This window comes from Accipiter gentilis, chromosome Z (assembly GCF_929443795.1).
Source record: "Accipiter gentilis chromosome Z, bAccGen1.1, whole genome shotgun sequence".
Lineage (NCBI taxonomy): Eukaryota > Metazoa > Chordata > Aves > Accipitriformes > Accipitridae > Astur > Astur gentilis.
Window position 1 is genome coordinate 51,079,236 of NC_064919.1, and position 19,488 is coordinate 51,098,723.

General features: G+C 36.9%; 1 protein-coding gene across 2 annotated transcripts in view; it reads left to right on the forward strand.

Annotated features, from left to right (window-relative positions):
* The window catches only part of SLC24A2 (solute carrier family 24 member 2), a 111,850-nt gene that overhangs the window by 75,049 nt on the left and 17,313 nt on the right, over nt 1-19,488 (forward strand). Inside the window, exons 5-7 of one of the 2 annotated variants that reach the window (XM_049796533.1) lie at nt 2,859-2,909; nt 9,020-9,115; nt 10,800-10,888. In XM_049796533.1, the coding sequence (XP_049652490.1) occupies nt 2,859-2,909; nt 9,020-9,115; nt 10,800-10,888 (236 nt within the window). The remainder of the gene's footprint in view (nt 1-2,858; nt 2,910-9,019; nt 9,116-10,799; nt 10,889-19,488) is intronic. The other variant, XM_049796534.1, reaches the window with a different exon arrangement.

The following is a 19,488-nucleotide window of genomic DNA, read 5'->3' on the forward strand; positions in this document are numbered from 1 at the left end:
CAGATGGGAAGCAAATAGATCTAAACTGGGTTGCCAGTATGTAAAGTGCCCTGCCTTTCTGCTACTGCTTTTATTTCTTCTAGAGTTTTAGCATAATTCATCATTGTTGTTGGCTTCCTCTGAAACCTCTTCTGCTTCATCCATTAAGTCAGAAGCCTCATGCTATCATTCTGTTAATTCTTAAATTTGTTGCTATGATACAACCTTCTTCTTCTCAACTTCGTCCTTCTGCAACCCCATCCTTAGTCTTTTTTCTCCATGAGTTTATAAAGTCCCTCTCTGGCAGTGTTGTCTCCTGCATGTACTTCCATTTCTCTGATTACTCTTGGACTCTTTTTGGCATCTGTTTTCCACTCCTGTCCTCATCCTCCAGTGGATGCCTCACCCCAGATTCTAGCAAAGCACACCCCAGACACATCAAGCAGAGATCCGTGAGAATAAGTTTTAAGCAAAGGTGCTGGCCATAGTCAGCAGATGCTGAGCCCTAATTAAACAGCACACGTGGTCCCAAATGCTGTATGCAGGGAAGTCCATATTGAAGTTATTGGGAGCTCTTCTCAGTAAGGAATTCAAATCTTTAGGACTAAAATGAAGATGGTAGAACAATAGATGCTTTTATGTAAAAGCAGCTACAAAGATTATGTTGCAACAGTAAGAACATATTTGCAAAACAGTATATGCATTGTATATCATTATAAAACAATATATTAAATTCTATCTTTAAATTATGTCTTTCTTTGCTTGAAGAGAGACTTAGAGTAACGTCATATTCTATTGAGCATACTTATGTTCAAGAAAGACACTGCATTGTACGAGCAAGAGTATGTCAGTATTTGTAACTGGTTTTGATAAAGTATGTCTATGAAAAAATCTTTACAATCCAATCATAAGTATTTTTTAAAATTAACAGTGATAATATCATGTGCTTTTTAATTACATGGCATAAAGCATTCTCTGTCTCTGCAAATGATGTAAAGAATGTTCATTTGCCAGATTCGGGTATCTTCAAATAGATTAAAAAAGGGGGATCTTTCAAAGTGTCAGATTTGCATATCATCACAGTATTTTACAGTTGAAAACTAATAGCCAGACCTCAATTGAATTTTACTCGTGTGGAAAAATATTGAAAGATCACGAGATGCATCAGCTAAAACCAAAATAATTGGACAGCATTTGTACACTTAATTGCTTAAGCTGTTTCATAAACATGAAGAGAGAATATTTCTAAAGAAAACAGCACTACCAAACTGTTAAGTATCCATTTTTAAATGATTACATTCTATCAAAGGTTGGATGCTCAGAAGCTCAGTTGTAAAACTTTACATAAAAATGATGAGTGAAATCATCCACAAATTCCCCAGACAAATCATTTACAAATTCCTCCTTGTGCTTAATTTTTCTCTGTCCTGTTTTGTAGATGTCCTGGTTTTGGGTGGAATAGAGTTAATTTTCTACTTAGTAGCTGGTGCAGTGTGTTTTGGATTTAGTGTTAGAATAATGTTAATAACACACTGATGTTTCAGTTGTTGCTAAGTAGCGCTTACCCTAAGTTAAGGATTTTTCTGTTTCCCATGCTCTGCCAGTAAGGAGGTGTACAAGAAGCTGGGAGGGAGCACAGCCAGGACTAGTGACCTGCACTAGCCAAGGGGATATTCCACCATAGGGCATCATGCTCAGTATATAAACTGGGGGGGGTTGGCTGGGAGGGGCGGATCGCTACTTTGGCATCGGTCAGTGGGTGGTGAGCAATTGCATTGTGCATCACTTGTCTTGGGTTTTACTTTTATTATTATTGTTGTTGTTATTTTAATTTTATTATTAATTCATTTTAATATTATTTATTTTATTATTATTACATTCCTTTTCATTACTATTATTGTTGTTGTTGTTATTACTATATTTTACTATATTATATTAATATAATCTCAACCCACGAGTTTTACTTTTTTTTTCCAATTCTTGTCCCCATCCCACTGGTAGGCCAGGGAGTGAGCAAGCGGCTGTGTCGTGCCTAGTTGCTGGCTAGGCTCAAACCACAACAATTAATTATTGTATTTATATATATATTTACATATATGCCAAACTTTAAGAAAAAAGCACTTTAAGAAATTAAGTGTAAAGCAACATCTGGAGACAAAAGTGGATTTCATACAAGATTGCATCACAGAAAAATAATTGTATCCCTACAGATCTGGAAACCTCTTCATTCCATTTTCTCTGCCATGCTAGAATATATTAATGCAATATATTCAATTTATTTAATTTAATCTATTTAATAATTTAATTAATTTAGGTCTCCTACCACCTGATGAAGTGAGTAAATAATTCTTTTCTGATTTCACAAGTGACAAGAGAGTGGTTAAATTAAGTAACCCCTCTAAAGCAAGTTAACATCAGGGCTAGTATCAAAACAATTTTTGTGGGACAGCTTTATGAACAGTTCCTTAGATTATATGTTTTGAGATTTTTTGATTAATTTGGATGCCAAACGATTTGAATGTCTGACCTGGAGAATGTTAAAAGAGCTTAGTTTCCAAAGCTTCTGCTGGTTAGGTACTGTCAAGGTTTATTGTGTTTTCCCAAAAGTAGAGGCACCAAATGGCAATCACCTTGAAAAGGCTGAATTTTAGATTTCAGTACTTCTTCTACATCTCACTTGAGCAACTTACTCATGTAAAGCCAGTGAATTGTCATATTTGGGGGGGAAGGCACTACCATTTCTGTAATCCATATTTTGCTGTCCTGCAGAATTTTTTGCATAATCACTGTTCGAGTTTATGAAGCACATGCAAAAACGTGTACGTTTCTTGAATGTCTGCTGGTTCCTTATCTTTGTGTCTTTTACTGTGATGTTGTAGAGCTTGGATCATATGGAAACCTAAAATATTATGACACAATGACTGAAGAAGGTAAGAAATATTTTAGAATTGTTTGTATCAGCTTTTTTTGAAGCCCTTTAAGCGCCTTTTATGTGTTTATTTTTTCCTTCATTTTTCTTAGTCCTATTTTCAGTTTCTCCATTTTTGAATAACTCCTTTTTGCATGTCTTCATTGATGGCGCAATCAGTTATGGCTCTTTTTTCAGGTTTTTTTTCTTCAGCATTTTGGTTTTGCTATTTCAGATAAGGAAATACAATGGAATGCTTTTATTAAAGAACATACATGCAAAACCACACTTGCAAATTATAAGGCACAGTATAACATGGATTGTAGGTGCTTATTTTATACCATGTTTTACAATGCATTCAAGAAGATGAATTAATTTATGGATGTTCAAATCACTCAGTTTGATAACAATTATTAAGTGACTTCACTTTACTGTATTATTCGAAAGTAATGAATAAAGTTTAAAAACTAGGCATGACTATTCCTGGAGTATTAATTGTATGCTTAATTGCAATGCAAAAATTATGCAATTTAAAATCCTGATTCTAGCAATACAAGAAGGAATTAATTAGGGCCTAAATCAGGACTCAATGAAATCTTTGAAAATTTTTCTGCTGATTCAAAAGCGTTGCAGTTTATTGTACTAATTCAGGAAAGCAGTTAGCCATGTACTAATTTTCCAGCACATGCTTTCGGTCCTAGTGTGGTCAGCATTTCTGTAACTTGGAAGTTTCCCTGAACTGAGACCTGATTGTCTGTAGGATCAAGACCTCTTGTCCAGCTCTCTGATTACAATGCCAGACAGATTGTTTCGTGAATGTTCCGTTTAATAATTAGTGGTGGTGTGTTCAAGGATGGAGATAAGCTTGAGGCCTGTAGAAAACTTAGCTGCCTATTCCTACTTGGTTTTCATGTTGGGAATATAAGTCAAATACTTTAATTCTCTGTTTTTAAAAACACAGTAATTTTCTAGTTTAGATTAATCTTGAAGTTAAGAAGGTTTTAAGAAAACCTTCATTGTATGACTTACTCATGGTCTTTCTCCAGGGGGAAAAAAAAAAAGTCATAACTTCTCACTATGTCCCACTTTCGGTATCTGCTGTTGATACTCAAATATAACTGTACTATTCTGGGGCTGGCTGTAGGACACAGTTCCTTCCACATTTGTGCCTGATGTTACAAGATGCTCTTTTCTTCTGTAGCAGGTGTGAGCTCATAGGGCAGTCTTGCCGCACTGCCCTCCGTTGCCCAGATTCACCATCTGATTCACAGGGTTGGCACCAATGTAAGAAAAGATGTCTGACAGGAAATTTTACTGGGCAAACAATGGTGTCTATGTTGTTTAAATACACCTCTCAAGCACCTGAAATGAGGAGTTAACACAAGCCATTCAGATATGGCTACCAGAGCTAAAGCTTTTGCAGTATGTCTCATCTCAGTCTTCATTACACAATCAAGATGCAAAGGTCATTTCTCATTGTAGCCTCAGAGTTGGGTATGTTAAAGTTTTTAATTTTTTTATGCTGAAGTATTAAACCTACCACTTCAAAAGTAGTCACTTCTGATATTCATAAATACTCTATTGACAGTTAAATGTAGCTATTTGTGGGAAAATACTCATGCAAGTATGATACATACGATATACGTATATATTAATACTGTGCCTATGCTTAAGTAATGCTGTTGATATTCAATGTCATCTCAGAAAGCACTCCTCATGAATAAATAAACCAGGACCATACTGTAGCAATAGCAAAAATCCAGTAGCAAAAATCTTCCAGCAGCAAAAATAAGAAAGAAAATTCTTTGTCTTTAGGAATATTAACACTGACAAGAGTCTATGATAGTTTACCTTTTCAGATACAACTGTCCTCATTGTTTTCACATGTCTTTCACAAAGCAAGTAATGAATAGTATCTCAGAAGCTGTATGCAGATTAAAGTGTGCTATATTTTGAACTTTCTGTTTGGATTTTCAAAAGTATAATCACTATCACTCTGCATCACGCTTATTTGCATTATCTGTTCTCTTTCTCTTCCTTTTTTGACTGAGCGTTTTATGCCTTTTGTGCAGCAAGTTAGTCACAGGAACATGTAACCCCAGTTACAAATCCATGGATTTTTTTCTAATATAGTACATTGTTATCTCCAGGTCCTCAAACCCCAAGTGGAGAGAGGTAGCAAATCTTTCAGTCCTCTGGTGGAGAAGCACAGGCATATCTATTCTTGCTGCTACATCAGAACAATCAGAGACAAAAAGTAACGGTTAAGTTGCAATACACATTCAGATATAGCCTCGTGGCCAGAGGGCCATTGTGCTCCAGGTCTTAGGAACTGATGTCTATTGTTTTGTTTGCTCCTATTTGGTCTGAAAGTGACTTTAAATTAATTGCAGACTACTCAGGCCCAACTGGGAGAGAAAATACACCCTACCAGTTGGGAAGAGACCTTCACAGTAATCTGGTGCTGTCAAGTAACCTCCACCAACAGCCTATAACATGACAAAACTGCATGTTTTTATTTGATGCTTCTGCGGGATTTTAAAGTTAAAGGAGAAAGCACATGAGGGGGATTTCTGGAATTGATCAATGTGACACACTAGTTGCATTCCACAGCTAGCCATGGACAGGACTGGTAGGTACAGCTCAGATTGCTCAACAGCCACAGATTTGATATTTTCAGGCTCATGAAAGCTTGGCTATAGCTGCATAGATGTAGTAATTGGCATTTGATCAGCGACTGAAAACTAGACAAATGGTTGAATTTTTTAAACTAGTGAACTTCTGAAGATAAACTGTTTTCCTGCCAAATCAAAGGCTTTTCTGCCTTAGGGAATCTGTAGTCTGCAATTTAGATTGTGGTCAAAGGATTGGGTTTTTAACATATCCTTGATCAGCAGGAGAATCTCTGCCAGCTGATGCCAGCTGGAGTTACTCATGAAGATCAAGGCATATCTATGTTATACAATACTGATTTGTTTGCATATATTCAAATAAAACCAATTAAGTTTTAAGCTACCTTCTTTGCTAATCACCTGGCCTTGATCTGTTCCTTCTACCCCATCCTTTGTAAATTAGAATGAGCTGCAAAATCTGAGTTCAGCAAATCTAGTTTAATTAAGAATTTTCCATAACAATCTATCCTATCCTATTTTGGGTCCAGGGAATCAAGCATTTTCATTCACCTAAGCTATCATGACGCCAGATGGTGTGAAAATTACTCTTAGGTAGTCAAACCCATAGTACATGGGACTGTTAAAGAGGAAACATAAGCTGCTACCTACTCCTAGAAATAAGAACAGTAACATAAAATTCCTATGGATTATTTAATACCCCACCTAAGGATGAGAAAAAAGGCATGAGAGAAGATCTGAGCCTAAGATGGGGCTTTCTGTATATTTCAATGACTTAGAAATATCCTGAGCTGTTTCTTTTTCCTGGTGGCTCTGTGCTTCCACTTCACTGAACAAGTTTTGATTTGGTTTGAAGGAGGAAAATGTCAGGGAAAGGGAGAGAGGAGGCATAACTCTGCCGCCTTATTACATCTCACTGTCTTCATGCAGGCTAGTACTACTGCTTTCCTTAGTTTCATGCTTTTGATAGTCGATATTATGTCTTTTAATCATTTCCTCACACTGTTACCTACACTGAGTGAACCAAATGGAAGGTAATGATGTAAAACAACGTAAGCTGAACCATGCATGTACTGAGAAATAAAAATAAAGCAAAATACATTTTCCATTTCAAATACTGAGGTTAATTTCCATGACAGTGACTTATAAGTGTGGAACAGTCTCCTGAATGAAGCAATATAACTTACAATGTTAAAAGTCAGTGTAAGAAATTCTTCCTAAAGATGGGAGGAGGCTTTTGGAAATGTGAAAAAAAATTGAAGACAACTTCAATTAAGCTAATCTAAAACAGTGTGAATCTCTGTGGAGACATTTTGTTTTCAGTTCAATAATGGCTCAAGTTTCTATATTAAAAAACGTAAACCATTTCAAACAAACTCAAACCAGAAGACTAGGATATCCTTATAGAATTCTGCATCACTTTAATTAAACTTTTAAAATTGAACCTTAAATTGAAAGGTCCTACCCCATCCTGAAGTAGGTGGCAACATAGATGGTTCCACAGATATTTTGCAGAAAATGTCTCAGCTGCATCATTTGCATCACTTACAAATAATGCATTTGTGTATTTGGGGTATCACAAGCCAAATTCTCAAACGTATGAAGCTGAGTTGGAGTCTGAAACGTAAAGCAATCCTTTAGCGAACTGGCATACATATTGTATGAAAATTATGCAGGCACCTTTCAGTATCTACACATGCTTCTGGATAAGCACTTTTTAAATGCCCCAAGTGTTTCAGAAGAAGTTAGGAACAGACTTGACTCATAGCATTTCAGCTTAAAATATTTGGAAATACGATTTGTATTTTTCCTCATTTTTTCTTTCTCTTATCTGATATCCCAAGTAATTCCCTTTGCTCTCTCTCTTTTTCTTTCTTTCTTTAACTCTTTCTTTTTTTCTTCTTCCTCTTCTAACTAAAGTCTCTGTCACTGACCCTATGCACTGAAATAATGAGATGGCTTGCTATTTATGATTGTGTTCTATGCTTAGATACTGTTCTGCAGGCAATTTTTCTCTAGGTACCATGTACCAAAAAAGATAATCTTTGCAATGTATTGTGAATGGCTAATTATTTTTTTGGAGCATGATCTGTTTCTGAAAAGATAGGGGCTGCTGAAAGGACAGTACTGCTTATTAAATCTTTGTGGTATTTTTCTTTCCAAGTGATTTGCTGTTGATGAATTAATTCCAGTTCCCAGCACATGATAGCTGCTTTTCCCTGTGGACTGTGCTTATGCTTCTTCATATACAAAAGTGTTGGTACAGGGATTTGAAGCTTCCATTCATGAGAAGGGAAGAGAGGATTTCTTTCTTGACTAATGATTTATTATTGTGTGTCTTTATTTTAGCTTGGAAACAGTGACTGTTATCCAACTAACTGAGTTCATTCATGACTTCTCACTGTGACTTCCCACTGTTAATCAATTATATGATTCCATTGAAATATCTTTTGGTCTTAAGCCTACACTGTTTTTGCTGCAGGGACACCAACAGTTTTCAATGTTTTTCTTTTAACTGGAGATGAAGAATTAAAACAGTCTTGGGCCCTGTATGGTAATAGTGTTCTTAATTAGAAGTGTACTGTACTATAGCCACCAGTTATATTTTTAAAAAAGACTTAAAGAGCAATAGCAGTGAGGGTAACAATAAAGAAAGGCAGATACATCATCTTTCTACACAACATAGACTGTCATAAGCTGCCCAAAGAGTCCTTACATATTAAGATCAACCAATGTAGAGGAAGGAGTAAATTAATTTAACTTAAAATTTGCCATCTTTGACATTGCCTAGTTTTAATGTGTCATTTGGACTCAGTGGTCAATAAAGAGTGATGGAACCTTGGACCTATCTTGGGACAGGATGAGTTGCCCTGGAGACAGTCTAGATGATCAGCTGCATGGTTAAACTCATGGGAAACAAAAAACACCTGGCAGGTTGAGAAGAAAATTTGCCTTTGAGAAGCTGCTATGGAAATCATGTATTCTGGAAATGTTTGATTCTGCTTCTGAAGTATCTGTAGAAGTCACAGGCACACAGCTGAGTCCAACATGACAAAGTCGACCACAGTCACCATGATGCAATATATAAGTTTATCTGAAATTCTGTGTTACTGTATTAATAATTGAGACCTGAAACTGTTTGTTTGTTTACAGTATCTTTATTCATCTGTATTTATCTTCTGTTTAGGCTGAAATCCTACACCAGCACTTTTATAGGTGGAACTTTACTGACTGCTTCTGAAGAAAAATAATAGCTTTTGTTTTCAATTTCTTGTTCAATTTATTGCTGAGTTCTGAGAAAAGAAAAAAAATATGTTTTTATTTCCACTATAAAAGAAAAAAAGGATATCTGAAAACATCAGATAGTGTTTAATAATATGTTTGCTGTTTGAGGAGGGATGGAAATGGATTACTGGCACTGATTTATGGAGCCTAAGCTATGGCAAAGAAATTTTGCTTCTCAAAGTGGCTGCATTTTAATAATGACAATGCTTTCTTTTAGGAAAGTTCAAGGAAAGGGCCTCAATTCTGCATAAGATTGCCAAAAAGAAGTGCCAGGTGGAAGACAGTGACAGGCAGAATGGAGCTGCTAATCATGGTGAGTGCAGCAGTACAGATTTACCACCTATTCCTGAGGGCCTTTTTCACTATTTTATTTTGCTTGAAAGTCCTTAGGGATTAATTTCTCATTCTACTTCCTTTATGCTACCTTAGTAAAAATATTCTCATTCCTTATACAAAATAGTATGAAAATTACAGACAGGACAGGAGTTAAGTGCAAGAAGAGAAAGTCAATTAAGGCATCTGGAAAGCCTCCCGGCAGGGTTGAAAAGGAAGAGCAGTGCTGATTTTGGATATGTGTTGAAGTGACAGGAACAGAGGGACAAAACTTACTCATAGTTTATATGTGCATATTTAATGAATTTATTGAGCTGCTCTGGGAGAACACGTGTTTTATGTGGTATCACCCTTGTCACAAAAAGAAATAACCTTCATATTTAAGATTTGATTTGTCTATCTGCTACTTGCTGAGAGTCATTTAGGCCCATCTATGCTAACTGTGCAAAATTAGCTTACTGTGGTTCTCAGTCAAGGGTAAGAATTTGTATTTTAGTTCAAAAGTTCCTATACTAAAAGAAAATCTGTACTATGTCCTGTTTCCTTTACCTCAGCATGTTCTCCGCGTTAGAAAACCAGATGCAAACGTGTCTGATAAAAGCTGAATCATTTTATTAGCTGACACTGTTTCTGACCTTGTGCTATGTTTAGATACTATTTGCTTCCAGAATCAAGCAGTTGGATGGGACAGTCTGTTAATAAACCATAATGCTGGCTGTGGGGTTAAGAGACAACACACATGCACTGAAATAATTACAGATAGTCTGGCACTCACACATAGTGGCTGTGATCTCAGATTTTTAATTTAGAAGAATCTCGGGATAGCAGTAATGTAACTAGACAGCTGTATTTACTTCTGTGCACAAGAGCATACCATAAGGCATGTTGAACTTGAGTTAGACATTTTGTATTGCTATTCCCTGTAACTTTATATTGTCCAAGGAATTTTTGGTCATTGACATTTTTATGTAGTACATACTTAAAGAGATAATTACTGTTTAGAGAATTTCAAGATAGTCAAAGTAAGAATAAATTTGAATAAATTTGGCATCAGAAACCAAAGGAACAATTTTATCCCTTTAATTCCTGTAAAAGTTTAGCACAAGGACTATGGGATTCTGTTTTAAAGATCATCCTCTGTTATTGGATGTTATTAGACCATCCATTTACTCTTTTCCCACATTTTTGCATGAGAAAGAGCATAATTACAGCTTGGAAGTAACTTTACTAATTGCAGCGGTTTCTGTGTTATAAAAGTTATATCTTGTTGAATATATCCCCTCACCTGTAAATGCAACATGTTGCATTCTTTAATGTCTGGGAAGAATGCAATATGTCATTTTTTACCTGAAGTATTAGGCTCAGTGAGTTTAGTTTAAACAAAAAGCACTGAATATTGCAAAGAATCTAAATTTTTCTAGGACATGAGTACCAGTAGAATAGCTTATTCAAATGCAAGCTCACTTACAAGAATTTTATTCAAAATGTGTACTAGTCAAATGGAAGACAGAATTTTTGTCTCTCTCTTAAAGGCAGATGTTGGTCCACCTTCAGTATTTGATGATTTACTCAGACTGAATATATGAGAGCAGTTTCACTAACAGATTTGTTACTTAATATACTGTTCTGTTGTTTTCCACTGTTATTTATGGATGATGCCACAGAAAAAAGTGCAAAAGTGGAAGTTGCAGTAACACCACCGAGTGATTCAGGACCAGTGCAGAATGGAATCGCCCATAACGTTGAAGAAGAGGTTAATGTCTTTTTTATTCTTCTTTTTATTTTTATATTGGTAAATGTATTGCATGCTTGATTGTGCTTTTCAATGATAGTATATATCTTAATAGCAAGAAGCTGTTAATATGAACTGTCTACAATATATTTAATCTTAATTTACAACTGAACCCAGTGTGTGGTTTGCCATATATAAAAGCCCTTCTCTTGTGTCCCTGCCCTTCAGTGTAAGGTAAGATGGTAGTCTGGAATGTATTCTTTTAGGAAATGTATTTTTACTTATCAGATAAGATGTTCACAGCCCTAAATGTAGCTAATGGAAGTTGCTTGTCTGATCATCACATTGCACAAAACCTGTTCTCTTAAGAGGGTAGCCTGTCATGTTGTGCTTCATGGGATAGTTAAAAGTAGTTATAAAAGAGGAGCTGTACACAAACTTCTTCCCCATCCTGCCTTCTGCTATCTTGATACAAATAATAAATTAAGCTGAAGGAGATATAGTATACTAGTGTTTCTATGCCTCTTATTGCATATGGTTAAAATTTGCAAAAGAAGTAATTAAACACTTAAATGTATTTATTTTAACATACACCTTTTGTAAATAATTAAGTGCATAACTGTGTCTAACTTGCACAGTGGCTACTGAGATAGCTATACAGTTGAGCTAGCTTCTTTCTTAAATAAGTTGTAATTCTCAAGAGTAGCTGACTGAAAAAATTGGCCCTACCAGGCCCTTTTTTAATATCTTTTAAATTTTTTTTAAATTTTGTTAATACCACCTGCATCCCAAGCAAGCAAACAAGTGGAAAAATGCTGGTGAATAGATTTTGCTAAAATTGCGCACTGCTCTTTTAGACTGAAACAGCAAAACCTGCATAGAAAGCCTTGTTAAAAGTAATCCTTGACACAGAAGCTTTTATAATGGTTTTGTTTGTACAGTTTACTTCTTAGCTTTGTCCTTAGGCTATAGTGACAGAAGAAAGGTACTTGCACAAGAAAGGCAAGAGATGGCTGAGCAGTGGTCTATACCATAACATGAGCTTCCCCTTATTAAAATTGCATGAGCTGTGTCGCATTTACATAAAGCAAAATCATGCATAAAAGGCAATGGCCATGTTTTGTTTTGATTCATCCCAGGTTTAGGTTTTGATATTTTAGTTGCTTTCACTTATTTATCATTTAACAAAATTGTTAGTCCGAGTCAGAGATCATCTTGCCTTTTTCATGACTTGAGCAATATCACTGTAGGTGAAATTATTTCCTTGAGAGGTTCTGCAAGGCACAAGAAAAATCAGAAGTGGTGTAGAAGTAACAGAATGTGTTTATGTCTGTTGGCTGCTTCCTAAAAACAATTATCTCTCACAAGGAGCATAATTTATACTGAAACATACTTATAACAGGGAGAGGGTATCAAATTTTTTCTGCAAGACTGGTAAAAACCACAGTGATATATAGTAGGGTGAGTCTTTTGGAGAAGATTCTGTTTGCTTTACACAGCTGGAGGTGGAGAAATGACAAGATGATTCTGGCCAGCTGGTTTGTTAGTGCACCAAATATTAGCAGATAGCTTTAATTCTTCACTGTTTGCAGATAATTTTGTCTCTGGGAATAGAAATTGAGAATCCAAATCAAGGATCTAAAAGAGATGGGTAGTTTTTGATATCCTGAATGATTAGTAATGAGAATGAGTCTCCCATGGAAAGGAGAACATTAAATTACATTTTCTGTTAATCTAAGTTGTTCAGACTGACATGCTACTTAAAGATCCTTGTCAGCCCAACAAGCATTACTCTTACATAAATGAGATGAGTAAAATCTATGTAATAAAAAATCTCAGCACGGCACTTCAACAATCAACATTTTAAGGTAAGGAAAGATCAATTTTCAGATCCATTTGGATCCTGTTCTGACAGTCCAACCTTATCGCTGCAGTGAAATAGGTCTTTAGACTGTTTTTGACTTCAGAAAAAAAACCCAAAACCAAAATCCAAAGCAGAGTGTCTTTTAGACTTCTGTTCTCAAAGGTCAATAAGGGATGACATAGCCTGGTGTAACCTGTTAAGCTGTATGTAAATCAGTCTGTGGGATGTGTGAAAACTCTAATAGACCCCAACAGAGTTCAGTAGCTTAAGGAGTAAACTGGTCTTGCTTTGTAAGATTTTTTCCACTGAGATTGTTCAGTCAAAACAATGAAAGAAAAGCAATCTTAAGCAATCACATCCCATACCAATGTCCATATGCTATCATTTTGCATTGTAATGAAGCAGCTTCTAAGCTTGTTCAGAAATCTGCAAGGTCAAGCAGCCTCATCATTCAAGACAATGGTTTCAATTTCAAGCAACTGCAGTGTAAGGAGGGAAAATTATTGCAGGAGTACATTACTCAATAATGTCTTCCTCTCATCTCCCTTTAGACATTTTAAACTTTCAGTGGGGCAGGGTTTGGACATTCTGAAAAACTATTGTGCTGTATCAGAGGTGGGATACATTATTTATCCTTATCCAAATGCCAAGATGGAGCAAGCAGGGAGGTTTGTAACTGATGGAGGAGTGATTCTGCAGATTTAGCTCCATCAGTCTGAAAGAAAAGATTTTAGGTGTCTGCTGTCACAATAAAAAATAGTGATCTCCTAATAACATTTTGGATATTCCCATACTGGGTTCCTCCCCAGGGGCATTTCTAATTTCTTCATCTTCCAGTGATAACCTGACAGCTGCTGCTATATCAAGCTGCTTCAGTTATTGATATACTGGAACCTATTTTGTAATTTAAAAGTTTATGTTGGAATTTTTGAAAAGTTGTAATAAAAATAGTCTACTCATCCATGTAACAAATAAATAGGTCTCGGTGATACTTAGGACCCTACTTTGCTGTGAGGTTCACTGCCTACTCTGTACTGTACAGGGCCCCTTCCTCAATGTATCGCCTAGCTTTTTGCTTACAGCTTCCTGATACACGTACCCAAGCTGTGGCGCCGCTCTGAAGCTAAGACTGGGCTATTCAGTTTCCTTCTGCTTTGTATATTGACTTCATGAACACTTACAGGATTACTCCTCATTTATAGAAGTGTAGGCAATGACAATCACATTCATAGCATTCATGTGACCTTTTTCTTTGGTGAAGATTAGAATTTGAGGAAGGGAAATTGGTCACTGCCCTCTCAAGCTTTCTTTCTAGCTTTTCTAAACTTTATCCAGACACTATGTACCCCTAGGAAACAGCGTATCTTCAGACACAATGGTATCAGTTCTAAGAGCAGCTCAGTTCAGGGAAGTAATACTGAAGACACAGGATAGTATGCCAGCCAGTCCTCATCAACTGTTTCTCCTTCTTGTTCAAAAACTCACTCATTAAAGTTGAGCAACAAGAACAAACTCATTATAGCTCAGTCTTGACCTGCAAATGGTCTTGAATTTTGAGCTTTTTGTGAACAAATATTCTCCATTTTTCACTGAGAGCATAATTTTCTGCTGTTCCATAAGTAGCATTCAATCCAGTGGCTTGAATTTTTCATGATTTTTCCTTACTCCAATTCAAAAAGAAGTGCTGTAGTGTCAGAATTTGGAAATATAGTATAAAGTTGCTTCTCTCCAATTTTCCTCTTGTATATGACCAAAGATACAGTTTTGTGATCCGTAAGTGCTGTTTAGAAAATCTCTTCAGAAGACTTACCATTAGTGACTCCATGTCCCAGTGATGGTCATTTAGAACTCAGAAAATTAAAGACACCATCCATCCTGAGGAACCAAGCTGCAAATATGCCTTTGGAGGAAAAATGTTGTCCTAAAAAACGTGGGCTGGGAAATGGGTGTACTCACATAGCAGGTGTGCTAGTTCTGGCTGGGTTAGAGTTAATTTTATTTATAGTAGCCTGTATGGGGCTATGTTTTGGATCTGTGACCAAAAGAGTGTTGATAATACAGGTATGTTTTAGCTATTGCTGAGCAGCATTCACACAGAGTCAAGGCCATTTCTGCTTCTCACCCCACCCCACCAGCGAGGAGGCTGGGGGCGGGGGGGCACAGGAGGCTGGGAGGGGACACAGCCAGGACAGCTGACCCCAACTGACCAGAGGGATATTCCAGACCACATCACGTCATGCTTAGCATGTAAAGCTGGGGGAAGAAGAAGGAAGGGGGGGATGTTCAGAGCTAAGGCAATTTGTCTTCCCAAGCAACGATTACATGTGATGGAGCCCTGATTTCCTGGAGATGGCTGAACACCTGCCTGCCAATGGGAAGGGGTGAATGAATTCCTTGTTTTGCTTTGCTTGTGTGCACGGCTTTTGCTTTACCTATTAAATTGTCTTTATATCACCCCATGAGTTTTCTCACTTTTACCCTTCTGATTCTCTCCCCCATCTCACTGTGAGAGAGGTGAGTGAGCAGCTGCGTGGTGCTTGGTTGCCAGCTGGGGTTAAACCATGACACAGGTCATCAAGTATTCCTTAAATGTGTTTACAGTGAGGATACAGAAGACATGCATAGGGATCTAATTCTTTCTCCTCCATTGTCAAGTTCCATTATGGTCTTCATGCTTTTCCCTCTTGCAAAACAAGCATAGTTATATTTGTGGTTTTTCTTACTTTTCACTGGTGCAGGTTATGGTGCCTGGGTCTAAATCCCTATACACAAGCATTTTAATAATATGAAGTTCTGTATTGGAGTTAGAATTGTCTGAAAGTAAGTACATTAAAATTTGTATGTTCCACTAGCACAAAGAGAATATGCAAAAAAATCCATCTTATAAAACCCCTATTCTTTTAAAAGTATGATGTTGAGCAAAGTACTGCTGTGAAAGGAAGGTCTCAGGCTAGACTGCAAGAACAGGGGGAAAAAATAGCTTTTATGTTGTAATTTAATTTTCATATATTTGTAAATTAAACTTCTTTTTTAAAAGAGCATAATACTCCAAGTGCCATGATTTAGTTTTCCTTATATCTCTCCTGGTTTCTTTAGGGTTTTTTTGGTCATCTTTATATTTTTTTCCAGACTCTTATTCTTTCCTCCTTTCCTTTTTCAATTGCACAAGGCTGAAACACTACACAAGACAGAGTCAAAAACACTGTCAGTCAATGACTTTTCACAAGATTTCATGAACTAGGTGAATTTCACTTTATTTCCTTTTCTTTTTTTTTTCCTTTTAATTTCTTCATTTGTCTCATCCAAACTCCACTGTCTTGCTTTTCCCTTTTTCCCAGGCCCTTAACTCCATTCTTCTTACTCTGTTCTCCTGCAGGGAACCTCATCTGTCCTCTTGCTAGCCCAAGCTCTTCAGCAACAAGATAAGCTCTGCCCTGATGCTTCTTGCAGAAATTCAAAAAGGCTTTCCAGAAAATGTCCCCAGCAACCCAGTCATTTGTCCTAGATAGCTAAGATTCATATAATCCCACTCCCACTGTAAGGAGCAGCAGATCTCCTACACTTTGATAAAACTAGGATCCTCAGCTGAGAAGGACAGATGGCTACGGTCTACTTCCCAGCCCCTAACCAGCACAGCAGGGAACAATACCTCCTCCCACCATACAGTCTGTAGACATTCCTGCTTCATTTGCAGCCAGAAATTGCTTTCCCTCCTGCTGGATATTGCATCTTCCTTGGGGATTTTGTTCTACTTACAGCATTCTGTCTCTTAACCTTTAGCAGGTTGCCACAAAGGAGAAGACTGTTATATAAAACTTCATAGAGTGGTACCAAGCGTGTTTGAGAAAATGAAGGAAGACTAAAAGGACACTGACTATCTCATTAAATGTTTTATAGGGTACCCTTCAGAGAAATGATCCTTCTGAGAAGTCGAATTGTTGTCCCTGCCTCAGCCCCCCCTCTCCCCCCCTTCTTAACAATCATTTGATTGTGTTCAGTCATAGCCGTTTTAACCTGTGGCTTTCTTAAAAATAGCTTCCAATCTGAAGATAACACCTTTTCCTCCCACCTACACACACACATGCACACACACGCATATACACACGCACACACATATCCATGCACACACTTTTACCTGTTTCCATGGAAACCCCACTGGAAAATGTTTACATGCCAACCATGTCAGAGATAACTTTTCCATGAAAATATACAGCAACTTGTATGTTGTAGGAAAATGCCACAAATGCTTTATTGTTTTCATGGGATGTAACCTGCTTACCTGGGCAACAGTGTGGTAAAGCATGTTTTGCCTTCCCCACCAAAGAGCCGCAGCACAGTGTGCTGTGTTTCAGGATAGAGCCCCTGGTGGGGACAGATCTCCCCTGGCCTGGAGTATTCACTCTGTTTGCATCAAATTAGCATGATATGAATCTGAGTAGTGTTGCGTTCTCTGCCTCAGGCTGTGATTCTGGGCTATATTAAACATTTCTGTTTCATAGCAAGAGGGTAGAGGTGATTAGAGCAGCCTTTGTTGTAAGGCCATTATATATTCCAGCATCCCTGGTATTCATTTGATTTATAATTAAAAATAAATTTCCCAAAGCCCAAACGTTTTTTTCAGTTGCCACACTCAGTCTAAAGTAAATACCTGCATCTTGTTTGCCTGTATAGCTCTTTGTAAATTAATGAGAATGGCGCTGCCATCAAAAGGGATTGATCTTTATTTTCCCAAGGCTTCTCAGTTGCCTATTCCACATCTTCTGCTGTATACCAGTTTGCCTTACTTGAAAACTAGGACAGTGAAAAACAGCATGAAGACAAAGGCTTATTCTTCAGATGTATCTCCATCACACCATAGCAGTTACTTCTCCTGGTGGGCTGACTGCAGTTTTGACTATTACATTCTGAGTATTTCTTTTCAAATTGCCTGAAGAATGCTGGCAGTAACATGGGCATAAAAAACTGTATATAAGCTCCAAGAGCTCTGCTTTCAGGTATTTGTGTAAAAGCCGAAGAGGATACAAGCAGTAATAGCAGAATCTGGAGCAAATACCTACTTGAGCCTCGCTCCTTCACATAGGCTCCACCACAAAGGTAGCTCTTCCCAGTGAGTTCACAGTGCAGAGAGGATTAATACAAATTAGCTGCCCTAAGAAGAGTATCCATATATACTGAATGCATTCTGAAAGCTCAGGGATTTAACTTTACTCCCTGCTTGAATTTTACTCAAGAATTCATGAGGAAAGACGTTGCGTTCTGTCTTATCTACCCATAGAAATTGCATACTTCTGTACTGGCTTACTATCTCACCTTCTTTCACATACTTTTTTTCCAGATGAGAGGTAGAAGAAGATAAATGCACGATTCAAGTTACAGACAAGAAACAGAAAGCAGAGACTTGAGGCTGTTCATAGTAGGGCTCCAATTGCCTTTGTCCTCTGCCTTTCAAGTGAAATAAATTAATGTGAGATTTTCTATTATAAAGAAGAAAATACATCTCAGTTCTGAAAATCAGTACTTACCTCTGAGACAGGCAACATTTTCAGACATCATAATTTTTTCTTGATGCACTCACTGTGAGAAGTTGGGTTGTACAGAGCTCTTCATTTCCGAGGAAAAAAAAAAGCTCAGCAGTCTTTTGCAGCACTATGAGGCAAAGAAATAAATTGCCTTTTTATAGATGGTACAATATCTGTACTTTAGCATAAGCAAATTGAGCTGTACATAGTTCCTCTCTGCAGTTTTCTTTCTTCTGGAGTCCTAATGCTAATTCTGTATTGATTAATGATATCAGAAGTCAAAATGCACAAGAAATGTACAACCATGAGAATTTATAGCTCAGCTCTTCAGCTGAGTTGGGCTAACAGAATAACCCTCAGAATATAATTCATATGCTATAGCTGTTACACAATACAGTCTAGTTGGTAAATAGTGACAGATTCAGTATTTCGGCTAAGTTTGAGGTGGCTCATTGTACTTGTTTTCCATTTTGTCCTACTGTCAGGAAACAGGTATTAAAATGTAGTTTGATGTTGTGCCAGAAAAGCAACTGTTTTTCCTAAGATAATATGAGCAGAAAGATCCATTGAGATGATTTTCTGATGTTTGCTAGAAGTAGTGACTACATTGTGACTTTGGCAGATGGAGTTTGCTATAAGCTGTTGTTTATAAACAAAACAGTTATTAATGAAATGTCACCGTATGTTTATATTGTTTATATAATGTGAAACACACCATTGTTTCCTCTGTTTGGAAGAATTTTCTTGGGAGACTGGGAAATGTTGTCTGACCAGTCCTGAGCAAACCACTAAGAGGTTTCTGTGGATTACAGACAAATATTGGACAGAAGTTCTTGAATGAAGAACTTGTGAAGGATGGAGAATCCAGAGATTTGGTACCTTTTTCATTGTTTGTAATGAGTTACATAGAAGAACTGAAGTAGCAAGAAGAGGGTTATGAATATGCATAGATTGGTTTACAAGAAAAGAATATTTGTTACAGATGTATAAAAGAGAACACAGAGCAAAACAACATTTCTAATCTTATTTTTTGAAAATATGGTATCATAACTGTATTTTTTGTGGTTTAAGGATGTACCTCATTAACCCTGGTAGAATATGCAAAGGGAGCGTTTTCCTATTAGAGAATTAATTTGGTTATAATTATTGATTAATATGCACTAGGGTACTACATCCATCCCATCTAGGCGTGAGTATACATGTGATATTCAGCACTGCAAATGTATATGTAACAAAAA